The 18,716-nt window shown below is 37.0% G+C and overlaps 1 protein-coding gene across 2 annotated transcripts in view; it reads left to right on the top strand.

The window, feature by feature from the left end:
* The window catches only part of ZFPM2 (zinc finger protein, FOG family member 2), a 427,337-nt gene that overhangs the window by 269,266 nt on the left and 139,355 nt on the right, over positions 1-18,716 (top strand). For both annotated transcript variants that reach the window (XM_032468099.1, XM_032468100.1), the window contains one exon: positions 10,217-10,328. In XM_032468099.1, the coding sequence (XP_032323990.1) occupies positions 10,217-10,328 (112 nt within the window). The remainder of the gene's footprint in view (positions 1-10,216; positions 10,329-18,716) is intronic.

Below are 18,716 nucleotides of genomic sequence, written 5' to 3'. Positions count from 1 at the left end.
TGCGCAACTTTCAATAACTTGTCTCATAAAAATCTGCTTTCCCAAGGGAGGTACTAGATTTAGCACAGCACTTAGTATATAATTCAACTATTTCATCTTTTGTTTTCTTTTTGGAGGGGGAAATGCTCCTTATTCCTATTCTTCCAACCTTGCCATAGACTCTTCCCATCAATTCATCATTTTAAATATCATATCAGGGACATTTTCAGTTAAAAATAAAGGTGAGTTCTTAATGATTTACGGTCACAGAGGGAAATAAGGGTGCAAATCCTGAAAGCATCATGTAATTAAAAGAGAAAGAAACTTTTATATTTGTTTTTAAATTTTGCTGTATTATTAATATCAGGAGTGCCTTTTTTCTTTTTTTGCCTTAAGATTGGCTAAAACAATAATAGTCAGGAGGCAATCTAAAAGGTTGCTGAAAGATTCATTACATATTGCAGTGGATTAATGCTTGAGGGACATACAGATCTCAGTGTCTGAGGATGGCTTTGTGCAGGATACAGCTTTCTCTTTCTTCCACAGAGTGTCTGTGGGGTAGTTCTCAAAAGGACACTACTGAGTAGAATTTACCACTTTTTAAGGTGTATTGTCATTGATAATTGAATGGCTATATATCTTTTGCACACGCTCTGGATTCTTTATACAAACATTTTTATTTTGACCATGCCACTTTTCCTGACCACACCATTTCTTATGTATTAAAATACCCAAGGAAAATAAATTAATGAAATAAAGTAAATGATAAATGGCTTCATTTACTGCTTCACTAATAAAAATAGTAGCATTTTCTTAAGTATAAGCCCAGTGCGTTGAATTTTCACATTTCTTTTCCACACTCAAGGTCTGAGTTGAGACTTGATGAAAATTCTGTAGTAGGAAAGCTTCTAATGATATTGTTGTCAAGCTGGAAGGACATAGGAGATCATCTTACAGAGAAGGAAGATGAGACCTGGAGAGGCTGATTGAGTGGCCCCAGGTCACGCAGCCTGATCCGCGGGTTTCCGGAGCCCTGAACCTTGCGGCAGGTTTCTGTGACAGCCTCATGTGAGGAGGGCTGCTCTGGAGCAGTTTACTCTTCCCTTCCCAGGCTTTCACGCTGACACCCTCCTGCACATTGCACTAAGTGCAAGCCCAGGAATGCTGCCAGGAGTGAAACAACACTCCTTAAACACTCCGTGACTTCCAGAGCTGTATAAAATACAAGGTTGAAGCTAATGGCTGCCAGCTTGGAGGGAGTTGTTCCTCCTTGGAGCCAAATGTATGCGGAGAGCAGATGAGGCTGTGGGAGTGAAGTTGGCAAAAGAGAAAGAGAAATGAGTCTATTCTTTTTTTTTTTTGAAAATGAAAGTATAATAAATATCTGGATAACTTAGATGTTTATTACTCGTTTAAAGATTCTTCCCATTCGAAAAATGAAGTATCTGTATATTTAGTCTGGAATGATGATTTTATATTGTTGTTCTAAATATCACAAAATGATGCTTTCTATTTGGAAGTAAAGAGATTGTTTTAATGACCTGTGTATATGGAGCTATTTGTGTTCCCTTTCCTAAAAGATCATTATTTCTTATACTAAGATTTCTATATTTAAGCAGTGACTCATGTTAAGATAATGTGTTTCAACAATTTTGAGAACTAAAAGCAAATATACCTCAGAGATAATGCTTACTTAAATTTTTGGTTCCTAGAGATAAAACTGTCTTTGACATAAGGAGTATGGATGTAGTAGCCAAGAATTCTATCATTTTGTTTCACACTCATTTTGTTTCTGAAAAGTCTCTTGTCGCATATGAGATCCCACATACCACAGTGAACTTGAAGACATTTGTTCGCTGAAGTTCTCTGGAATTTCACTCTCCTGCTGTCCTTAAGTGATATTCTGTAGAGCTGTGCTCATGAAAAACACTCTTCTAATGAAACCTTCCTGGGATTTCCATTCATAAATCTGTTCTGTGCCTAATGGTATCATGTAGTGGTTCTCATGATAGCGCATATCTGATGTCCTTCCGCTTAGACTTTATACACAAACACACACACACACACACACACACACACACACACACACACACACGTGTATATATATATTTTTTACATTTTTATTGAGTTTATAGTCATTTTACAATGTGTCAAATTCTACTGTAGAGCACAATTTTTCAGTGAACTTACATATATCCATTGTCAACATTTTATTTTTCGCTGTGAGCTACTATATATATTTTTAAAATTAAAGTATAGTCAGTTACAATTTCTGGTGTACAGCATAATAGTTCAGTCATATATATACCTACATATGTTCATTTTCATATTCTTTTTCATTATAGGTTACTACAAGATATTGAATATAGTTCCCTGTGCTGTACACTGTCAACTTGTTGTTTATTTATTGATATATAGTAGTAGTGGTTAGTATCTGCAAATCTCAAACTCCCAATTTACCCCTTCTCCCTCCCTTCCCTCTCTGGTAACCATAAGTTTGTTTTCTATGTCTGTGAGCGTGTTTCTGTTTTGTAAATAAGTTCATTTGTCTTTATTTTCAGAGTCCACAAATAAGTGATATCATGTGGTATTTTTCTTTCTCTTTCTGGCTTACTTCACTTAGAATGACAATCTCCAGGTCCACCATATATTTTCTAATTGAAATGTATTCTTAATTTCTTTGAACTTGAGTTTGAAAATGTGTCTAACACACCAGATTTTTTTCTAGCGACATAAATTTGATAAATTTTAGTAAGTTGTTTTGTTGCTTCCTAAATAGCAACTGTAGGTAAGATATTTGGTATGAGTTTGGAAGTTCTTAGTTACTTCTTTAAATCTTTATGTGGAACTTGCACACACACCATGTTTTCGGACACGGCAAAAAAAGGAAAGACTGTATTTCTCATTCAGGGGACATCTCAGTGTAGCTCAATGGACATTTTATTCTGTTTTAAAGGGAAGCATCTGATTTTAATGGAAGCACATGACATACCTGGTCATGTTGAATGATGTCTGGCATTAATCAGTCATGAAGAATATTCAGGTGTCATCACTGAGAAGCTTTTTCTACATCCTCACACAAATAACTTGACCCTTTGGGACCACGTGCAGTACAGTGATTCTGCTTATGTCATTTAAAATGGTACTCTAATTTTCTGAAGGGAAAAATAAAAGCCTTTACCTCAGTAGCATCAAGCTCAGACATTCATGAGGTGTCCTATATAACTTTTAAAAAGATATTTAGTAAAAAGCATAGTGTTAATTAGGTGGAAATCATCATACTAAAAGTTTTATAGTTCTAGTCAATTCAGTAATGTGGAGGCTGTATACCATGCCCAGAATTACAGAAAATACAATTGTGGAGGGCCTTGAATTATCACTGGACATCCCTCCCCTCTCCAGGTGGTCCAAGATTTTAAGTTATTATGCGTGCCTCCAAAGAATAGGCTGTTGATAAAGGGAATTTTTAAATTCAAGTTCACTGTCACTAGAGACTTCACACAGTTAAAAGGAGAGAGATACAGTGTTTTCACGACTGTCAGGTTGAATTTAAATTTAATTCCAGCGTGGAGAACTGCTTTTATACATTAACTGAGATTTTTGCTATGTAAAATGTTTCCTGTGGTAGTAGAAGGTCAAATCACATAAAGTATCACTTTTTTTTTTCCACATAGGTTTAGAGACTAATTCAGCTGGGAGAGACTGGCAGTGGTGGTGGCATCTCATTCCCAAAGGCCAGGAATATATATATGTGCTTTTCTGGTTCTAACTATATAAATCTAATATCTATAGTAATTTGGAAATTCTTCAAAGTCAACTATCAAATATGTTTTTATAGCTGATAGAATAGAAACAGCTATGAATTGTTAAAAAATAGCTATGAATTTTGACAACCAGCTCCAACCTTTTTCACCTGTTACCCAGTTACGGGAGCAGCACACCAGGAGGATTTCCACAGCATCAAAGGACAGCTCATGGCATTGGCTTGAGATTCTCTAATGAGATCTTGTTGTATTTCCCAAACTAACGTCAGTGGAGGCCAATTTTTCCATCAAATGCCACTTCTCAGTTTTTTTTTAAAGGCTGTAATGTCAGGCTCTTCTCATGGGTCAGATTTTCCTAAGACTTCTAGTTCTTTGTAAGCCTTAGTTTGGAAATGTTCAACAAATATTTCCAGCAAAATTTGGAATCCCTAAGACAGCATTATGTCACCAGTTTCTTGGGTTAGAATTATCCTCCATTCTTTACCTTTGGGCTGCCTACTTTTATCTCCATTAACCTTTTGGCTTGAGTATAAACATTTATTGAAGGCTACCTCCTTTGTCGGTCCAGTAACTCCAAAGGTTAGTGAGAAGTGGATGCTACTTTGACCTCTTTTATCCACATTAGATGATTCTAATTATTCCTAAGAAATGACACTTTTGACCCATTTTGTCCTTGTCAAGTTTGTCTAGTTGTAGACTGTCTAAGCATGAAACTCTGGGTTCAGTGTCCAGGAGTGCAAATTTTTTTTTAAACTTACAATGTGGAGCCTCAGAAGTGCACACTATTTCGTTTTCTTTTTAAAACATTCCAGCTTAACTGAAATTCAGGCTCCTGTTATATGTCTTGAATTGATTTATTACTGAAAGAGACTGCCTAGATACAGATAAAGTACAAACTTTAACCTGTAAAAACCCATGGGTTATTTCAATACAGAAAAAAATGAGGGATGTCTTTGTGTCAATGAGGATAAGCTAGGTTTTGCTGCAGTTGCAGGCAACCCTAATATGGCGACAGCTTTTTGAATAAAAAAGTGTCTCTCTTTCTCATGCTACATGGCCCCTGTGGTAGGAGGCCTTCCTCCCTGCATGCTTGATGGTCATTTCAGCAAAAGCAAGGCAAGATGGTGAGTCCATTGCTCTTATAGCTTCTGTGTAGAAGTGACATGAATCACTTCTTATTCAATTTCATTGACGAAATGAAGTCATATTCCCATACCTAACTTTAAAAGAGACCTGAATAGTGGAGAGTTAGCAATAATCAATCAATAACACTAATGACTACCACCACCTTTAAACTGGAAAATAAAGAGTCTTTGTCTTGACTTCTGTCCTAATCCCTACAAACATCACCAGTGCCTAAGAAACAGGGATTGCAGAAATGCTCTTCACACATTTGTTTGTTTGTTTGCTTGTTTTTTTTTTTTATGGGGGTAAATAAGTAGGTTGATAGGTTGGTTGATTGATTTTTAATGGAGGTGCTGGGGATTGAACCCAGGACCTCATACATAACAAGCACATGCTCTGCCACTGAGCTATACCCTCCCCCCGCTCGTCACACATTTTTAATTCATTTATCCATGTAGGTATTCAGCTGAAGTTTGATAGCATCCATGGTTTACTAAATACTGTGCTGGTTGCTTCATAAGACAACCTTTGAGGTAGAAATTGTAATCCCCATTTTATAGACATATATTCTGAAGTTCAGAACATTCAAGTTTAAGTGATTTTCCAGTCACAGAACCTGCATGTATTGGGATTCCAGCCTAGCTCATCTGACTTCAAGAACAGTAATGTCCTTCCCGCCACACTTGAACTGTAAGGTTAATAGTGAGTCATAAAATGTTCTAAATACCCAGTTATAGAAGCAAGAATTATTAGTCACCACTATGTATTTTCTCACACTTTAAAGCAAGAACATTGATTGTGGAATAACAATGTAGATTTGGTGTTATTCCAGCTAAGGGAAAATTGTTTCACACTTTTGAGCACATTTGATAAGGAACTTAAGTAATTCTTTTTAAACTATAAGTCAGTAAATCTGAATTTGAGGAGTATTAGTTTTCTATTGCTGCCAAAACAAATAACCACAAACTTAGTGGCTTAAAACAACACAAATGTATTATATTACAGTTCTGTACATCAGAAGTCTAGCATGGGTCTCACTAGACTAAAATCAGTTTGTCAGCAGGATGCATTCCTTTCTAGAGGTTCTAGGGGAAAATCCATTTTCTGCTTATTTGGATTTTTGACAGAATTCAGTTCCTTGAGGTTGCAGAACTGAAAGTTTTGTTTTCCTCACTTCCTGGAACTGAGATCCTTTCCCAGTTTCTAGACACCACCACACTCAGTTCATGGTTTCACTGTGCCATCTTCAAAGGCAGCAAAGGCAGGTGGAATCCTTTTCATGTCAAATCTCTTTGATCTGCTGTTTTGACTTTCCCTTCTACGTTTAGAAACTTGTGTTTAGATTGGGCCCATACAGATAATCTAAGGTCCTCTCACCATGTCATGGCCCTGAACCTGAATCATGTTCTTAAAATCCCTTTTGCCAAGTAAAATAACATATTCACAGGTTCCAAGGCATTAGGGCGTGGATATTTTGGTAGGAGGACATTTTTTCTGCTTAACCACACCTTTTATGTCCATTCTCTTTTCCCAGCATGTTGTACCGAATGCATCCTACCTCTGTGGGGTGCTAGATAAACATCGTGGCCTTACTTTCTTCATTTGTGAAATTAGGGACTTAAACTCACTGAAGTTGCTCCCAGCTCTTAACATTCTAGATTGTATGAATCCTTATGACAGAGAAACGTGGGAAAGTAAACCTAATGATCAATGTGGATATAATTGTTATATTCTATTCATGGATTTTGCTGGAGCATAGATTTCATATAATCCTGGCTAACTCCTTCTTTCTCACACTTGGTAATCTTCTTTGAAGGCAGTCAGTCTCTACAAAAGTTGATTTCTTCAGAAAGAAATTGACTTACCTCCTCAAAACTGTAATAACTGGTCCCTTGAGATTTTTTTTTAATCTGTGTATTCTTTACTTTACAGCTTGGGTATAGCTTTCACTAAGTCTTTGCAACATTTTTGCTTTTGCTTTATTGATTTGGAGTCAAAGAAATTGTTTTCCTTTCAACTCAGTTTCTTGGAAAGTCAGATTCTACCTATGCCCGACATATAAATGTTTGCCAAAGTTTTAAAAGGTACAGTACCTGACTTACCATTAAAGAAAGATATTAAATAACTATTTTTATTTGCGCCACAAAATCAAATCCTCTAAATCTTAATTTGCATATGTACGAAATGGAGAAAATGTTAATACCTAACTCCTGGAGTTGTAAAAATCAAAACAGATAATTCAGGAGAATTATTTAACTCAACACGCAACATTTAGTAAGTATTCAATAGATGTAAACCACTAATACTGTTTTATAGTAGGAGATGTAGGGGTGGACAAGTCATCTCAGTTTGCCCAGGACTTTCCAGTTTTAGCACTGAAAGTCCAGCATCCTGGGAAACCCTTCAGTCTCAGGAGAGCTCAAATGGTTGGTCACCCAGGAAGGGTAGTGTTTGGAAACAGAGCTAAATATAAATAAGGGCTCTGCCTTCTGCCAGCTCTTTGACCTGAAATAAATTATTCAATCTCTCGGTTGCAGTATCTTTGTCTGAAAATATATACGAGGACTAAGTAAGTAAGGGATGTTGTACACATAGCAGCAATGGTAGTAACCTCATTCTTCCTGCTTAAAAAATCTTTTACTGTCTTCCTTCTACTTAGAGATTTAATAAGCACAAAAGGTTTTGCTTGATATGAAAAGTCCTTCAAGATCCGTTTCTAACCTGCTTTTCTAGACGTATATGGAGTTATGTCCCTTCCACTTATCAGCAGTGATAATAATTATATCAATAATGATTTCAATGATGACAGGTTAGTGTTATCTAGTGCTTTCTATATACTAAGAACAGCTCTCAAGACTTTATATGAGAACTTAAACCAAAGAATCTCAGAACTAGGTGTTGTTTGCTATACATACCACTCTTATACACTGCTCAGACTTTGCATGTAGCATTACCAGCAATTGCAGATTCTTCCTGTTTAGCTTTTAAGATCCTGCCTGACTGTTACCTCCTCCATGATACCTTCCCTGAATCCACAGGGCTGTATCTTGCCCTTCACAAACCCCAAAACAATTTACACATGACTTTGCATTCCCTACTGTGCTGTTTTTGACATTATAGTAAAATTTTTTTAATGTATCTGTATCTTTCACCCCCAAAGACTTCCTCATATTCCTAGCACCAAGCACAAGACTGGGTCAGTAGGTTCCTTTGTGAAATGAATGGAAGATTGTGGTATTGGCAAATCAGTTGATTTTCTTTACAGTAAAAGATCCCCTAAAGAAATTGAGATTAAAATCTATTTTTCATATTTTCTATGGAAAATTGTAAAAGCTGATTTACTGTGTAGAAATCCATGTGGCTTTAAGAACTATGGAGTAAAAGATTAAAGAATTTAAAATGCATGTCTTTCCCATGAAATAAGAGAATACAGCAGAAGTGAAACCACGTGCCTGTTGTTGAGGTCTGTTATTTAAGATCAGAAGAGAATAGATACTACAAGTAACACCACTAAATCCGCCACGTGCAGGCTTATCGAAGTGGTGAAGTCTCTCCTGTGACTGACTATTCTGCTTACTGCTTGGAGACCTGCTGACACTGATCTGTGAACTTGCCAGTTTCTCTAGTAGTCAAAGGAGCTGAAATATGCCTAATTAAGACCTGTTATTTAATTGGATAGGGATCACATCATTTTAGATTGAAGAAGCTTGCTTATTCTCAAATTCTATCTTAAAAATGGAAAAACAAATTAAAATCGTCACTTAGACTACTAACCAAAGGGATAACTTGATAACAGCTTGCCTAGATTGTTTCTAAAAAATTACAGGATAAAACTACCTTCTTTCCCACAGGGCTTTCAGGTAACTGTCTTGCACAGGTTTTACTTTCCAAATATTAATATACATAGCTGAAAAATTAAAGACTTCAATCAAAATATGAATGTGAAAAATCAGTATGCAAGTATTTCTTACAGTTGACCTGGTTTACCACCTCCTCTGTTTTAATATTTGAAGTGTTTTTCAGACTTCTTTTTTAATTTGTCCATCATGGTTGATTTTTTCCATTAAATAGTATATTTTATGGTAGTTTTACCTCTTACAATGTAATTGACAGATCAAAAAATGGGTGAGCATTGATTTTATGCAGAGTTTTTAATATGGCTTTGCAGTATCAATAGATCTGTGTCTCATGCATGATCATTGTTGTCATTTGGCCAGTGACATGGGGTTTCTGGGTTCCTGAGAGAGTTGAAATGGGCAGATTACACAGAACGCCTCAAGTAATTACTTGTTAATGCCAATTTGGGAAATTTGTGATAGCATACAACATGTGGAAAAGTCCCAGAATGGGCTGAGATCTCTTTGGCAGGATCATATCTAGGTGAAAATTCAGTTCAAAAATTACTTTGAGACCCTTGTATTGCGCTCTGGGTTGTGGTTTCATGATAGTGGATGCACAGAACATGGGCTGGTGAATGATAAACGTCTGAATGCCAGTTCACTCTGACTCATCAGCAAACACCAGTCTTGCGGCTTGTTTCCTCCCTGGTTTATTTCCTGCCGTGTTTAACATAGTTAAAGAGAAATAGTTTGGATGCCAAACAGCCTAAAATGATGAACCTTTTGAGCCTTATATTTAAAATGAGGTACGCAGAAAATATTGTTAGAACTGGAGCACTTGGCTCCCTGCTTCTCAGAGCAAGGGATGTCATGCTTTAGTTGCTCTGTATCTGAATTTATTCTTGATTCCTCTTTTATAGTCTTTTTGGAGACAGTGTACAATGAGTCATTAGCATTAATATTATTTCTGTTTCAGTCAGGCTGCATAGCCATACTTAGACAAGGGTGTTGGGTGGATTTCATTATTCATTCAGAATAAATTCCTACTCTAATATAAATGTTGCTCAGGATAGAGCTTTGAAATGGATCCTGATTCTTTAAATTCTTTCCTGTCTGTTTCAGGAAATAGTGAGATCCTGTTGATAGTAAAATACAATGTGTCTAAAGTTCACTTCTAAACACTCTGCTCTTTGCAATGAAAGTCATCTGCATTCTCTTTATAATTCAGAGCCGCGAGAGATCTGTCTAATCTTGGAGATCTGATCCAGTATCATTTAGGAAAAAAAAAAATTCTTGATGATAATTCTACCATTCAGATTTAGTGAAAGCAGTAAAGCTTTTACAGCTTCTGTTGTCTTAAAAAGATATCATGAGACGAGGGAATAAGGACTTAGATTACGGTTTGGGAGATTTAGTTGTTTGGAAAAATAAAATGATTAGTACAGTTATTATTCAAGTTTTTAATCAACGAAAGCAAATGGCATCTGTTTGTTATCATTCTTTCTGCAGAAGACAAAGGCTCAGGTCCCAATGGTGCTGACTGCCGGTCCCAAGTGGCTGCTGGATGTGACTTGGCAAGGAGTGGAAGACAACAAAAACAACTGCATTGTGTACAGCAAAGGTAAGTGCAAGATCGTTTCCCTCTCTCTTTGGATGTATTGAAACCTGAGTGTTGCAAAACAGCACCAAATGAGCTGGAATGGGGGTACAAAGTAAAATTTGATCCTCTCTCCTTTCTTCCCTTATGAATTTCTCTAACCGGTATATTCAGCAAAGCCTAGTGGGGTTTTTTTGTTTTTGTTTTGTTTTTTCCATAGAGCATAAAACAGAAGGTTTTACCTTTTACCACTAATTACTTAGCGCCGTACACATTCACCTAACTGTGGATTTGAGTGTCTTGACTAGTTTCTTCCTAGCTGTTAGTTTTGATAGTGGGTTTGACAAAATCCCAGATTCCTCTCTTAGGCATTATCCATCAAAAAGTAAATTCCTTTTGAAATTTAGCAACCCGTGTCAAGGTGTCAAGGTGCGTGCTCCAGGAGGCACTGTGTTCCAGCCAGTTTCTTGAAATCACACGTGATGAGAGGATGGCTGAAAAGAAAGCCATTGCAAAAGCTGAGAATCCTTCCCCATGGTGATTTCTGAAGGGCAGGAGGCAAATGGGAGAGAGGAAGTGATGGCTTGCAGAGTGTTGCGTTTGATTTGCCCAGTGTGACATCAACCTAGACAGAGTCACACGGCTACACCCAGGCTACAAAGGAGCCGCAGCTCAGTGACACACATCATGGGACTGGCTCCCCCAAACCCAGGCCCCTCCACGTGTGTGGTGTGATTTGCCTCACTATTCTCCATGTTCAGGTTCTGGGCCCCAGCTCTATACTTTTACAGTGAAATCCCTAATCTCGCTTTTTTGTAAATATTGCAAAACCTTGTGCTTCTCGTATTTAATTTCTTTTAGCTTTCTTTTTTAACCAAATAGACCTACTGAGATCAAAGATGTATTTGCACATTGAACCTAGAAACCATAAAAGCATCCAAGGGAACAAGCAAATAAGCACCCCTATCAATATATTAACATATAAAACACTAATCATAACATCAAAGACTCTTAAAAACTTGCTAGAAACAATTACAACTTGTTCCTTATAATCATTACAATTTGTACACTTATAAGAGGATTGCGTTTAAACTACCATAAGCCTTTGAAAGTTGAAACACCGGAAAGAGGGAATTTGCAAGCTAAAAAAACAATCTCCACACCAGGATCTGATTATATTCCTTTTCCTTCTGTAATTGCTGGTCCCATACCCACTCATTTTCTGACCCCAAATACCTGTGGTATGCTGGTGAGAGCTTTGAGCTAGAAGGGAAGTGAGATTTTCCCAGGATATGTCAATATGATCTATCAAAATGAAAAGCAATAGTATAGCGAACTAGCTTACCGGTGATCACACTCAGAATGCAAAAAATACAAAAGATGGCTTGGAGTCTAGGATCAATTACTGGGAATACGTTTTTGTTGTCCGATAAATTATCTCTGTGATGGCAACGTAATATGGAGGAAATAAGAGAATAGCTGTTCTCCTATCATAATCCAAATCCACTGCATGTTTAAATCAGGCTTCCTCTTAGAAGAGATCATTGTTATATGGTTACATAAGGAGAAAAACTGTAACAAAATTGTAATTCTGTGTTCTATGGAGGACCTTAACTTGAACGTGTTTGTGTGTTCTTATGGTTAGAGGTCCCTGAAGCCTCTTGGCAACAAACAATTTGGAATAATTTTTGGATGCCCCTTAATTAACTCACAAAGCGTGCACTGAGCCCAGCTGTGTGCTAGCTTTGTCCATGGATAATAACCACCACCACTGATTAAGCACCACTGAATCTCTCCTTGGGACTCCCATACCAAACTGTATGCACGTCTCTCATTGCTCTTTTTAACTCACTTTGTGATCATCATTGTATGTATTCAAGAAAAAGGTAAGTAAAAAGTTAACTATTATTGCCTGCCGTTCGTATTTACTCTATATTTACTGAGGGCAAGGATTAGGCCTTAATCACCTTTTAATCCTTGGTCTGACATGCTGCTTGTACAGAAAGAGCACGGGGTAAATAATGATTGATTGACCAGATAGACAAATGATGAATGGTTGCCAGAAACTCTAATAGACAAATCACATACTGTGATGGTGAACCATATGAATTCCTGCTATTTAATAGTGTTTAACCTGGGAAAGGTAATTTGATATTGTTCAATTTATAAGAACAGCTGGTATTGCAGTTCAAATAACAAGGACCACAATAGCTGCTGTATGTGCCTTATTTCATTTAATCATTATTTAACACCTAGTCAGCAATTAACATCCTACCCTACTTTGCAAAAAGTGAAATTGAGACATAGATTAAGTAATTTGCATGGTCACATAGCTACTAAGTGTTTAAAGTGGGATGCAAACATACATCTATCTAACTGAGGGTCTGAGTTACACATACTAGAATAAGTCCCTCCTGCATTAAGCTTTCAAACAGCTCTGGGAGAGAGGAAGGGTTTCTCGTTTTGTACAGTTTGACATTGTGACTTACAACAGTGGTATGGTTGTCTTTGGTGGTCATGAAGAGCTAACAAAGGAACCAAATTTGAATTCGGGTTTTGATCATTCCAAATCCCATACTCTGTGTTCTTTGTGACTCTGCCTTTCCCCTTGACACTGTTGCATGATGAATACATTCTCTTAAACCACTCAGGCATTTCTGTGCAGCAATCACAAAGAGTATTATTATAATGTGGGACTTCCCAAAGCACATTCCGCACAACCCTAAGATTAAAGAAAAAGCCCTAGGATTAAATATTGCCTATTCTGGCCCCTCTTGAAAACTCACAAAGCCTGCTGGTATTAATGCTCTGAAAAGTCCAGTAGTAAAACAAAACAAAAAGCTATGTAACTCATTTTGACTATATGATATATAGGCATATGCATTTTTTTTTCCTCTTACCAAAAACATCCATTGGAACATTGAAATTAGTGCTCTGGGTAATACACTGAGACAAACTCTTCTGTAGACTCTGATCCCTTAGATGAGCTATGGAGGCCTGATGCTAATTCCGTGTATTCAGATTGCCTTTGGAAGAAGGGAATAGTTCACTCAGAGTTCTGTAAATACCTCAATATTCTGGGCTTATGCTGGGGATCATTTGCATCATGGAAAATAACAACCCCAAGAATCACTCCTACCAGGACCCAATTGACTCTGAAGCCTTCTGTCTTCATAGGCTGTGCATATGATAAGCCTTCTCAAAGCAAAAGAGTTTTGTCATTAGAAGGGTTTGGTGATTTAGATTTAACACGTACATGTTGACTTGAACATCTGTGATGTATGAGGCATTTTTGTAATGTGTATGTTATTTATTGGTTGAGGGCTCTTTTGTTTTCAAATGATGGAAATCCAAATGAAATTGGCTTATGCAAAAAAAAAAAATCGAAGTGTGTGTGTACGTGTGTGTGTGTGTTGGGGGATTCATCTGCTCATGTAACTGAGAATCCAAGAATATTCTAAACTTCAGCATCAGTTTAATTCAGTTATTCAGACTTTGTCCCCAGACGATCTCTATCTTCTGCCTCCTCTTTCTTTTGTGCATTTCATTCTCAGAAATATTCTTACCACATGGTAAGATGCTCCAGACTTGTTGTACTAACATAGAAATCCCAGTAAAAGAGAGCTTTTCTGGGTTTTGACTGGGGCTCATCACATGCCAATCCCTGAACCAATTAATCACTACGACTCTTCCTTGGAAATTACAATCATCCATAGAGTAGAATGAACCCCACCCACATAGGCCACTGAGATGGAGAAGTAGTTCCCCAAATGAAAGCAAACTGCTGCTTCCAGACACAAAAGAACTCCTTGATGGGCTAATATCCATGCACCCAGATGCAACACGTTATTCCTAATGTCTAAGAAGCTCTCACTGAAGGTGAAAAATAAATTCCTGATGCCAAAATAGCATTGCTTTTTTTGTTGTTTTCTAGTAAGAACCTAAACTACTTACAAATTCTGTGCCAAAATCATTTTTATAGGACCTGGTTATCTGAGAGTCTGTTAGTACCTATTTACCAGTAGAATGTAAAATGTATATGTGTAGCATTTTTTTTAAATACCCTGACTGTGAAATTTTTGATGCTATTTTCATATTGTATAAGATAGGCCACTTAATTGGTGACTATTGCCATTTAAAAGCCATACTTACATACTTACTTTTTGAAGTGCTATTAAATGTAGGCTAGTAGGAACCTTAAATATAATTAATCATAAGACGTTCATTTCCAAGGTGTCCATCAAATAATTGTTATAAAATTATATCACTTAGTGCTGTTGGACAGGCTGCCATCATCCTGTTTTATCAAAGTAATAAAAAAAAGTACAGTATTTGGCATTAATATTACAATCTGATGTACTTTTTTCCCTGCCTCAACTACTCCCTATCATTCCAGAAAGTGATTAGCTCATCCAGACATTCATGGGCCAGACTTGTTGGGTTGTCTGTTTTTTGCCATTATTCTCAGCAGACTACAGATAATTCTAATTTACTTATCTCCAATGGAAAAATACTAAAAAGCACCATGCTGAAGTTAAACGCAGGCTGCTGGAGAGGGGGGTGAGCAGGGGCCTGCCCACTTACTCCTAAAATCCATGAAGGCCTGGCAAGCATTGGAAGTCAACTTTTTTTTTCCTTCATCCCTTTAGTTCTTTACAGTGTTTGCACAGTAGGGTGATCTTTCTCACTTGTGAAAAGTGAATAGGTTATTTCCAGTTTCACGTTCTGAGCCTTCAAAATTAAAGCTTTAGCATCTTCCATGTGGGTTTGTTCATCCAGTTTGCTTCCTTTGAAGAATACTTAAATTGTTTGGTTTCCCGTGGAGTGCTTTTTCAGAGCAGCCACGTTCTCTAGGTATCCAGATTACGAGAATAAACATTGTCAATCAAAGTCATGAAAAAGTATCAGCTGACCCGCACTCTCATCTTAACCACAGAAGACTTCTTTTTATATACAAGCACAATATCATTGTAAGAACTGCTGCTCAGATGGAACCTGGGGCAAATCACTTTTCCTCTTTAAATCCTGATTTTCTCAGCTGTGAAAATGGAATGGCATTGGCCATCTCACTGGGTTTTTCTGAAGAAGCACCTGTACACATAACTGCACGGATTATTATAAATATTATATTGCTGATGATCTGCATTCAGTCCACTTTGCCCTTTGGGTTACACATCAAGACAAATTTAGAGGAAATGAAGCCAGGCCGTCATGTTGGTATCAAGCAAGTGTGCAAGAAGACGTGATAATCTGACGTCAGATTTATGGCTCAGAATTCCGTAAGTCCCATTTGGTCACTGCGAACCCACAGTGTCTGCAGAGAACTCTGTTACAGAATCTGAGGCCTTTGCCTGAAGATTTTTTTCCCTTTGGGCACAGAATATTTTTAGTGGAGGTCTTATTTAAAATGCTAGTATAAAGATGATAATGTTAACATGGGTGATAGCAGTTACCCTTTGTTAAGCACTGTGTCAGGCATTGTTTTAAATGCTTCCCATACATTTTCTGGTTTACTATTACAACAAAATCATGATGTAAGCAAAATTATTCCCACTTTACAGATGAGTAGATCCAGGTTTAGATAAGTGAATAGTTCAAGGATACATAGCTCATATTTGATGAAATGGGATTCAACCTTAAGCATGTTGACCTCAATTCCCAGTTACACAGTTAGCAGAGTTTTGAAGATACCAGTTACTAGGCCAAGGTTGCAGGTTATTATTCTTCCTCACAAATGTACATACATATTTAACAACGAAATTTTTTTCTCATACTTTGTGGTTTGGTTTTTAAGAGAAAGTGTTCCAGAACTAAAACAGTAGTGACAGCAGTACCTTATACTAATTTCTCTGCTGCTTGATTCAAATTCATGTAGCAGACAAATCTCCAAATCATTCTGTGACCATCTTCAAAGCTCTGATTTTGCTTGTTTGCACAAATGTAACCAGGAAATTAATTCATTTAAGCCTTTATTGGTTGTGTACTATGTTCAAGGTTCTATACCAGGTACTGTTGAACTAATGACAGTCATTCTAATATGACCTAGCTTGCTTCTGCATGCTGACTTAATCAATCAACTCTGTAAAATAACGGTCTTTCATTGTAAGAACTATTGCAAAAATCTGGACTATTTTCTGCCTTAAAATAGAGGATCTGCGTGTCTGTAGAATTTTGAAATGATACTCTTGTCTAACGTGGCCGCCAGTTTTTCTCAAGTAGCTTATAAGTTTATGCTTAACTTTTACTTAAAGAACCTAATACTATAGAAGTAAGAAAGTAATTTAAAAAGAAAAAATTGCGCTCATATTTAAGTCTTTATTTAACCGTTCCGTAATTCATAGAATATGTATAACTGTTGTCTACTTTTACAGTATTCTTAAAAGAGGGTGGATGCCTGAACCAAATATTTAGCAACAGGAATTATAAAATCATAAGGCGATTAAGTTAGCTAGTTGCAGAATTCCAATATTGCTTTTTAAATGACTTCAGGATATAGGAGGTACTGAGGTTATTATCTGTTATCAGGAATACAGTGGAATTGTACAACTGGATAATAACCAAACAAACTGACACAATGTAAAATTACATTATCAGTGTGTTAAAACAAAATTGCGCCCTAAAGGAGTCCACATGCCAGCTCAGAGCTGCAGTGTAATTATGCTTAACTCTGATAATTAAAATACAGTGGAGATCAACAGAATCATTTTCATTAAGAAAATTATTAATGATGGTGGTATAACAGTAATTGATTGCAGAGCACCACAGGATAACGCGATGCCGAAAACCCTACATGTTTCATGAACATCTGAGGCTTTTTCTGGTTATGTTCTATAAGAATGAGAGATGTTTTGAGGAGTGAGTAATTTATTATGCCTGTGCTAGGAATCAGTGATTGTAAAAGTGGCTGCTTTAGAAAACCATCGTTTTGATTCAAATTGTCATTTCTGAGGGGTTCTTAAGGTCGAGACAAGTGACCCCACCAGTGAATATGTTATTTACAATAGAGCTGTCTGTTGCAAATTGCAGAACGGCAGCAACTTCAGCAAATATCGGGCCTTTTGCCATTTCCATTTTTCACTATGCATTCACTCTTTTTAAAATTACGTTAGTGATTTACTGCCGTTATTTCGGTCTGGGCCTGGTCGTACTGAGTAGCTTATGTCCTGGGTTATTATTAATGTATGCTATTTGAAGCAAAAAAAAATTTTTGTTTTTGTATCAACATCAGGGTGAGTTTCCTTAATGAAATGTTGGTAAATAGTCCTGCACGATAATACTATTAATTACTTCAGTGGATTAGATGCGCTATCGTGTGTTAGAGAAAAAGATATCCTAAACCACCCTGGATCCGTGCACGAATGAAGCTTCTGTCTCTTAGGGGTAAAAACCCAGGTAGGATGTCGGCAAATGATAAGAACCAAGAATATATCAGTTTCATAAGTATAAAAATGAAAAATGAAGAGTGAGGTCTTTTGAGAGGTGACTCACTATCATTCAAGGATGTTAGCTTGTCATTCAAAGTGATGCTAATCTTGAAAGCTACCCCCAAAAGTATCTTTGTCAGCTAAAATGAGGGACAACTCTTTAGGGCAGACTTTTTTTTCAGAGTAAGATACTGTGAATGCTTCTTTAAAACAGTGTATGTATTACATGGAGGAAATTATTGTAATTCCAACTGAAAAAGCAGAATATGAGGTTTCATGCCTAGTATGATTATAAATTATATTTTTAAAGTATATGCCAAGGGAAACACAACTGGAAAGAACTACCTTGAAATTATAAAAGTATTTCTGTAAATGTGGTAAGGTCAGGGAACATTTTTTGGTTCTCTTCTTTTATAATTTTCTCCACTTTGATTATTTTGCTTATATAATTTAAGAAAAATATTTGCCAATGAAAATCACTCTTTGTCTTCCTGCACTCCTGCTCTACTTTTTATACAACCCAAACTCGAAGAACAAAGAAATCTTTGCCTTACCCAAGAAGTCCCTCGTCCATAGAATTTAAATTATTTTTTAGTGATATATATTCCTTTAGTATCTCTATACATGTCCTGACACTTTGTATTTCGTAAGAATTTTCCAAAGAAAATCAAAGGAATTGAGCACATGCTCTGCACATGATATGGCCCGAGTGTTGTCAGGGATACAGAGGACTATGAAACACGCTCGTGGCTTAAGTTTATGGAAAGAGCTGAACTGATGAAGGTGGCACAGCACTGAGTTCCGTCTCACACGGCGAAGTTGACAGGATGTGGAATTTTGGTTGGATGTTGAAAGCTGAATATACATTTGAGAATTGGGGGAAGGCAGTTGGGGAGCTGAAATTGTGTGCCTCAAAGTGTGCAGGCTGTGACGCATGCAGCATTTTCACGAGAGTGTCAGGGCACACGTCAGTGAGGGCAGGGAATTT

This window comes from Camelus ferus, chromosome 25 (assembly GCF_009834535.1).
Source record: "Camelus ferus isolate YT-003-E chromosome 25, BCGSAC_Cfer_1.0, whole genome shotgun sequence".
Taxonomy (NCBI): Eukaryota; Metazoa; Chordata; class Mammalia; order Artiodactyla; family Camelidae; genus Camelus; species Camelus ferus.
The sequence above is the reverse complement of the archived record's forward strand: the minus strand, read 5'-3'. Positions and strand labels throughout refer to the sequence as shown.